We start from the raw sequence: 8570 nt of genomic DNA on the forward strand, positions 1-8570 counted from the left end.
TCGTCATCGTTCATCATTTTGGCAATGCGGGGGTCCCTTTTTAGGATCTGCAAGGCATAATCTGACATGTGGGCCAATGTTCCCGGTGTCAATGACGCACTGCGAGTGCTGGTTGGAGGAGCACTTTCTGGCAAATCCACATCCCTCCAGTCACGCACAAACCCTGCAGCAGACCTTGCCACGCCAACATTTTCACTTGCCCCAAGAGATGCATCCTCCTCCCCTAAGTAATCATCCCCATCATGATCCTCCTCCTCCTCTTCTTCCTCCACCTCGCCCAGGAGAGGTCCCTGAGCAGACAATGGCTGAATGTCATCAAGGATTCCCTCCTCCTCTTCCTCCTCGTCAACATTGGCTGCAGACGCCTGCTCCTTAAGGTGCGTCAAAGCTTGCATAAGCAGACGCATAAGTGGGATGCTCATGCTTAGGATGGCGTCGTCTGCGCTTACCAGCCGTGTGCATTCCACAAAACACTGAAGGACTTTACAGAGGTCTTTCAGCTTCGACCACTGCACACCTGTCAACTCCATATCTGCTCTCAAAGTGCCTGGCCGTGTATCCTCCCACAAACGCATTATGGCCTGCCTCTGTTCACACAGCTGCTCAACCATGTGCAGGGTGGAGTTCCACCTTGTTGCAATGTCGATAATGAGGTGGTGGTTGGGAAGGTGGAGCAATCGCTGCAGCTTCTGCATACGAATGGAGTGTACAGGCGCCCGGTGGATGTGCGCGCACGGTCTTCGCACCTTCTGGAGCAGGGCTGTTAAGTCCGGATAATTGTTGAGGAAGCACTGCACCACCAGGTTCAAGGTGTGAGCCAAGCAAGGTATGTGTCTGAGTTTTGAAATGGCTATGGCTGCCACAAAGTTACGGCCGTTATCACTAACTATCTTGCCTGCCGCAAGATGTATACTGCCCAGCCATGACTCAGTTTGTCGCTGAAGTACTCGGCCAGCACCTCCGCGGTGTGTCTGTCGCCCAAACACATCATCTGCAACACAGCCTGCTGACGCTTTCCACTAGCTGCTCGATAGGGGGACACCTTGTGTGCAACAGTGGCAGCTGCAGATGGAGTGCTCGTACGACTGCGCTCTGTGGACGAGCTTTCGCTTCTGGAGGAGGAGGAGGGCCGAACGTCTACAGCCAACTGTTTCCTATACCGTGGGCTAGGCAGCACTGTCCCACCACCGCTGTCCCCTGTGGACCCTGCATCCACATGCACTGACTGTGTCACAGCCTGTAAATGCATGCATACCAATCAATGAATCACACATGCTGCCTCCCAATGTTCTGCTCAGAGTGGTGATATCCACTTATCCTCTAGTCACTTTGGTCACAGCTGTGCCATCGAGCCTGTGACATAGCGCTCAGATATTCAGTGGGCCTCACACAATCCAAAAGTGTCCAGTGTCCAGTAGTGTGAGCAGAAATTCAAAATCTCCCCTGTCCTATAGACACCTTGTACCTTGTTTTACATTACTATATAGTTTGTTGGATTTTGTCTACATTTTTACCAAAAATGAGGAAGGCTGGTGGAAGAGGCCGTGGAATTGGGTGGGGGTTGCCAGCTGGTAATGATGGTGTTGTTGGTGTATCTGATGGTAGTGGCAAAAGCAAAATAGGACCGAATGCAGGAGGTGTTGAGCCTGCGTCATCGACTGGCTACACAAGGCCTCGAAGGCTTAGTTTTCTAGGAGTTGGCAAACCGCTTTTAAAGCCAGAGCTTCAGGAAAAAGTTTTGGCTTACATTGCTGACTCAGCCTCCAGCTCTATCGCCTCCTCTTCTGAAGTTGCACAAAATCCCACAAACTATATAGTAATGTAAAACAAGGTACAAGGTTTACATAGGACAGGGGAGATGCAGAATTTCTGAACACACTTGTGGACACTGTTGGATTGTGTGAGGCCCAGTGAATATCACACCGCTATGTCACAGGTTCAATGTCGCAGGTGTGAAAAATGTCACTATAGGACAGGGGAGATGTAGAATTTCTGAACACACTTGTGGACACTGTTGGATTGTGTGAGGCCCAGTGAATATAACACCGCTATGTCACAGGCAGAAATTGGCTAGTGTATGACAAACTACAAGGTGTATATAGAATTGGGCAGAATAGGAATCTCCCTAGAGTGTAGGTCTGTAAGAACGGAACAGGTCCTCGACTTATCCTTACAGAGTCACACACAGATAGCTTCACTGTGGTCGTGATAGCAGCCGCTACACAGTACTGAGAGAGGAGCGTGCACGTACACCGGTGTCCGTAAAATTGTCAAGCTCCGTGTTTTTTAAGTATACGGACTGACACACTCTGTCTCTCTATAGTTTTGAATGTGATCAAACAGCAAATATACTTAACTGCTTGAAAACCAGACAAAACTAGAAGGTGGAGGTCTGTAATAACGGAACATGTCCTCGACTTATCCTTACAGAGTCACACACAGATAGCTTCACTGTGGCCGTGATAACAGCCGTTACACGGTACTGTGTGAGGAGCGTACACCGCTGTATGGTGTGAAAAAATGCACGCTCAGTACCTCACCAGGACAAAAAAAAAATTTGGATTGCTTTTAAAAAAGCAGTTTGCAGAGCAGTGGGAAAACAGCAATGCAGCTATCAGGAAGCCTTATAAGGCAGCCTGTTGTGAGTTCATTTTCCCCTTCACCATTGAGGTCTGATGAACTCTGTTATGAATGAGTCACCGTAGGAGGCAAAAACAGAAATACTAGCTAAGTCCAGAAAACCAGAGAAGTTGGCAGCTATCGAATTGCAGACCCCTGAACCTATCAACAACAACTAGCAGTAGCCGTGGGGGGTTCCTACGGTGCCCTAGGCCCCTCGATCACAGCCAGAGAACTAAATAGCCTAAAGACAGAAAGGGAAATCTAAACTGCCCCAGAGCAGACCCCAAAGCAATAGGCAGCCCCCAACATATAATGACGGTGAAGCAAGATGAAAAAACACTCACACAGATAGAAAGATACGCTGAGCAAATGAGGTGGCCCAAGCTAACTAAATTGGAAAGGATGGAAAAGCTGCTGTCTGCAATCCGCCAAAACCCTATCAATACAAGAGCCAACAGACTGATAGGGAAAAAAGCAGAAGAGAGAGTTCATCAGACCTCAATGGTGAAGGGGAAAATGAACTCACAACAGAACTCCCTCTTCTGGTGAAGGAAGGTAGTGAGGCTGATTACCAAGCACCTGAGCAGGATGATGACGACTGGGTGACTGGAATTGCTGACTGGATATAAGGCAGCCGACGCCCTTCTGCCTTTCTGGTGATTTCTCAGAGGGATTCTAGGAGACCAGTCTGATTCCTGCTCCTCAAAAGCTAAGTTTTCTGCTCTGCTTTTTGCATTTGTGTTTTGGTTTTGTTTTGCCTTGTTTTTCTGGATTTCTGCCATTCCCTGCTGGGGTGAGCTGAGTTCCTTTTTGCTCTGTCTTCAGAAAATACCTGAGTACTGATATAGTCTTTTTGAAGCCTAGCGTCTTTAGGGCTTTTTTCCCTATCAGTCTGTTGGCTCTTGTTTTGATAGGGTTTTGGCGGATTGCAGACAGCAGCTTTTCTATCCTGCCCTATTTAGTTAGCTTGGGCCCCATCATTTGCTCAGCCTATCTTTCTATCTGTGTGAGTGTTTTTTCATCTTGCTTCACCGTCATTATATGTTGGGGGCTGCCTATTGCTTTGGGGTCTGCTCTGGGGCAGTTTAGATTTCCCTTTCTGTCTTTAGGCTATTTAGGTCTCCGGCTGTGATCGAGGGGTCTAGGGCACCGTAGGAACCCCCCACGGCTACTGCTAGTTGTTGTTAATAGGTTCAGGGGTCTGCAATCCGATAGCTGCCAACTTCTCTGGTTTTCTGGACTTAGCTAGTATTTCTGTTTTTGCCTCCTACGGTGACTCGTTCATAACAGCAGCCTAACAACCAACAGAGCTGATCCAGCAAAATATAGCCTCCACTTGCACTGCACACACAGTGACTGGTGTGTTGTACAGGCAAAATCGCTAGCAGCAGAAGCAGTTTTTGGTGTCTTTTTCCCTGCCTAACGCTCTCCCTACAGAATCATCAGCAGCAGCAGCTCTCCCTATTCTGAGATCAGCATGAGTAACATGGCGGTCGGCGTGCACGCCCTTTTATACCCCCTGTGACGCCCCCCAAAGCAAGCCAATCACTTGCATGCCCTTCTGAAAGATGGTTGTGACCCCTGCCTATGTCATCACGTTGCTCACAGTGTCCGTGGATCCTGATTGGCTGAAAAAGGGCGGAAAACAAACTTTTGAAACGCGACTTTGGCGCTAAAGTCGCCGAGCTCGTGGCCGACCTCACCCTAGGGTCGGGTTTCGTTTCATGAAACCCGACTTTACCAAAAGTCGGCAACTTTTGAAATTTTTCGACCCGTTTCGCTCAACTCTACTGGTTGCATCCATCTACACATTCTGCAGTCACCGCATTTGTAGAAGCCACAAAGTCTTCTATTGAGCCAGGTCCCTTTAGTTGATGGTTTCTTATACTGACTATGTACCAGTAGATCTTTCAGGGACTTCCCTTTTCTAAAGGTGATATTGGGACATTCGCCAATTATCTCCTTTAGATCTGGGTCCAACTTAAGGATGTCCCAATGTTTATTAAGGATTTTTCGGACAGCCTGATGTTGTTGGTCAAAAGTCCCAATAATCCTTATCACCTCTGGTGCATCCTTGTTATCACGCTTTTGTAAAAGCTGTTGTCTATTGCCCTTCTTGGCGAAATCAAATGCAGTATCAATGACATATCTCGGGTAACCTTTTTCTTTAAATGTATTATGCATATCCCTCGCTTGGCTGTAAAAAATGTCATCTCGCGAACAGTTCCTCCTAAGTCTAAAACTGACCTTTAGGAATCCCTCTTTTGAGGGGGACAGGATGGTGGCTTTGGCAATGCAGAAGGCTGGTTGTGCTAGTCGGTTTACGAAAGATACTAGTGGATATGGCCCCATGTGGTTCTTTGCTTATTTTTAAATCTAGGAATGCTATTTCATCCCTATAAATCTCTGAGGTAAAGCCCATACCAATTTTATTGTTATTCAGTTCTTTAATGAAATCACTAAATTGGTCTTTACCACTAATGGGCACAAAATTTGATCTACATATATACCACAATTCTGTGTCAAAGAGTCTGACCCTGAGACGATCGGTCTTCCCTTAAGGGGATGTAATCCCTTATGCACTTTGGGTAATGTGTAAAATGTAGAAAAAAGAAGAAACTTTGGCAAGAGGAACTCAAACTCACTTTTGGAAATCAATTTGTTAGATAAAGCCTCATCTAACAACCCTTTCAATTCAGATTTGTAGGTCACTGATGGATTTGTGTTTATGACCTCATTTACACCACCATCATCAAGAATGGTTTTACACATATTACAGTAGTCAAAGTGATTCATGATCACCAAATTGCCTCCTTTGTCGGAGGATTTTATGACCAATTGGTCATTTTTGCGGAGTTCATCAAGGGCTCTCCGTTCCCCCTCCGTCAGATTATCTTCCGAGTCCCATTCAAAAGTTTTAATCTTTTTCAGATCTCTTTCCACCAATAGGGAGAATACATCAATATTGCTGGTGTCCCCCTGTGGTGGCATTTTTTCACTCTTATTTTTTAGATCTGTGAATGGACCTTTTCCTTCTATAGGGGTTGCATCATTTTCACGGAGAAGACCCACAAGTGCCCTAAGGCTATGTGCACACATTGCGGATTCCGCTGCGTGTTTTTCCGCGCGGAAACGCATGTAAAACCGCAGGCAAAGTGAAAGGTCTGCGGTTTTGCCCTGCGGTTTCACACCTCTACTAACAATTGACATGCTGCGGTTTGTAAACCGCAGCAACACCGCACGGAAAAAACCGCAGCGTGAGCACAGCATTTTCGAAAACCCATAGGCTTTCATTGTACTGTACCATGTCAGCGGAACTGCTGCGTTTCCGCAGGGCCAAAACCGCTGCGGAAACGCAGCAGAATCCGCAACGTGTGCACATAGCCTAACAAATCCTCATCACTCAGGCCGTGTTGATGACACTCTTCACAGCTGTTATGTGTAAAAAACTTTTTCCACTTGAGCTTTCCGCAGAATAAATTGAGGTCCTTTACCCACTCAAAACAATTATACTTGTTGGTCGGTACAAAATTGAGACCTTTTAATAAAACTTTATACTCCTCACCCGTTAGAGCATGCGAGGACAGACTGACTATTTGCCCCCTTGTTAGTGAAATCGGGTTCTCAGATGATACCCTGTTCTCGCACCTTGCTCCAAAAAAGAAGCAGAGGAGGAAGAAGAGGGTGTGCAGCTGAGGCCTGTGTTAAATTTGGCATCGGGAGGGGACCTTGCCCTGTCCCCATACCCCCCTGTAACTTCCCCTTCCTCTCCTTCCATACCTTCCCCTCGTGTTGTACCATCTCTGTTTTGGTATTGCTCCCCTCGGGTGTGGTAACCCCCTTACTGAAGCATCAGTCCTTTCTGTGTCTGAAGTGTCTAAATCTGATGAAGATGCCTCAGATTGTCTCTCTGCTTGGAAATTAATGTCTGCCCTATTCTGTCTTCTCAGGCCACCTGACGAATACGGCGAGAAAGATGATTATTATTTTATGATTCTACAGAAGACGTCCATTCCATTATACAGCATTGTTTTTGCTCTCGGGATTATCGGTAATGGATTAGTCATCTGGATTGCCGGATTCAGGATGAAGAACACAATCAGTGCCGTGTGGTTCCTCCACCTGGCCATCGCAGATTTCCTGTGCTGCTCATCTCTCCCCCTGAGAATTTTTGACTGGGCTACACTTTTCTCACACTGGCCACATATTGCATATTGCATAGTGTACATTGTTCTGTTTAATGTGAACATGAGCGCCAGTGTTCTCCTCCTGACGGCCATGAGTATTGACCGCTGGGTGTCCGTCATGTGGCCATTCTGGGCCAAACTTCATAGATCTCGTAACCTGGTGAGAATCAGTGCAGCGATCATCTGGGGGCTGAGCTTCACTGTGGCTGGTGCTGTGTATTACATATATGACTACCATGTAGATGATCTACAGGAATGGTGTATGTATGGTTTTTACAGATCTCTTTATAACCCAGAGTTACATCAGATCAGTCAGTGGATCAGATTGGTTATAATGTGTGTGATCCCATTTACCATCATCGTCACCTCTTATGTCACCATTTTCTTCAAACTTAGAAAAAGTAAGAGATCCCAGAGATCTCAGAGATCCTCCAGGATCATCACCACTGTTATATCGTGTTTCTTCATCTGCTGGTTTCCATATTACATAGCCCCAATAATATTCTGGTATTATGGAGGTTACAAAACACCCTTTTATTGGTATTACATAGCATTATATACTGTATCCTCTATCACTACCAGCCTGGCTTGTCTGAACAGTTGCCTGAATCCAATCATTTATGTGTTTATGACACCGGATTTCCAACAAGGTTTCCTCAGATCCATCCCCTCCAGGCTAGAAAGAGCCTTAGGTGACCATCCTAATGACCTGTGCGGGGAGCGAGGAGATGCAGGAGACACTCGCCCTACTGATGCGCAATGCATATTCCTGGGATCTTCTGTAGGTGACACCTCTTAACCCCTTAGAGGCTGGAAGATTTTTTATTTTTCCAATTTCTTTCCTTTTTCCTTTAAAGAAATCATAAAGCATTATTTTCCCATGAAGGGCTGATTTTTGCAGGATGAAATGTAATTATGAAAGTCTCCCTTCATGTTACCACATAATGTGCTGAAAAATGGGTGAAAAAATAATCCCAAGTGAAGTGAAATGGTGAAAAACAAATTGTAATTCCACCATAATAATAAAGTGACCCAGTAGTTTCTGCAGATCACATCAATTAACCCCTTCACCACCTTGGGAGTTTCCTTTTTTTGCTCCCCTTTTTCCCACAGCCATAAGTTTGTTATTTTTCCATCAGTTTGGCCATGTGAGGGTTTGTTTATTGCGGGACGAGTTGTACTTTTGATTGACACCATTGGTTTTGCCATATAATGTACTGAAATATGGGAAAAAATTTAAAGTGCGGTGAAATTGCAAAAATAAGTGCCCGGGCATAGTAACTAACTACGGTTAGTTATAACATATTATAATGATTATATCTATATATATAAAGCTGAGTGTAGAGCTCCGCCGACTTCTCATAGCCACATTCACTATAATATCCCACATCGTCCCGTCAGCCAGAGCCACCGGACAACTACCCCTAATATCCCACATCATCCCATCAGCCTGGCGTCAGAACCAGAGCGCTGAGTGGATTTGCCCTGACTTCCATACCAATGATCCCTTTCATAGAAGTCTGGGGTGAGAATCAGAGTGCTGAGGGATTTACCCTAACTTCCATACCAGAAATCCCTTTAAGAGGGTCCTGGGGTCAGTACCAAAGCGCAGAGTGGATTTGCCCTCACTTCCATACCGGGGATCCCTTTAAGAGGGGCCTGGGGTCAGAACCAGAGCGCTGAGTGGAATTGCCCTAACGTCCATTCCAATGGTCGCTTTAAGAGGCCCTGGGGTCAGAACCACAGCGCAGAGTGGAACGG

At 46.1% G+C, this 8570-nt stretch overlaps 1 protein-coding gene across 1 annotated transcript in view; it reads left to right on the forward strand.

The window, feature by feature from the left end:
• The window catches only part of LOC141055887 (C3a anaphylatoxin chemotactic receptor-like), a 113724-nt gene extending 106116 nt beyond the window's left edge, over nt 1-7608 (forward strand). The window contains exon 2 of the mRNA XM_073552597.1: nt 6573-7608. Within this exon, the coding sequence (XP_073408698.1) occupies nt 6573-7608 (1036 nt within the window). The remainder of the gene's footprint in view (nt 1-6572) is intronic.
• The last annotated feature ends 962 nt before the right edge of the window (nt 7609-8570 follow it).

This window comes from Dendrobates tinctorius, unplaced genomic scaffold, assembly GCF_039654945.1.
Source record: "Dendrobates tinctorius isolate UK_male_01 unplaced genomic scaffold, ASM3965494v1 ptg000192l, whole genome shotgun sequence".
Lineage (NCBI taxonomy): Eukaryota > Metazoa > Chordata > Amphibia > Anura > Dendrobatidae > Dendrobates > Dendrobates tinctorius.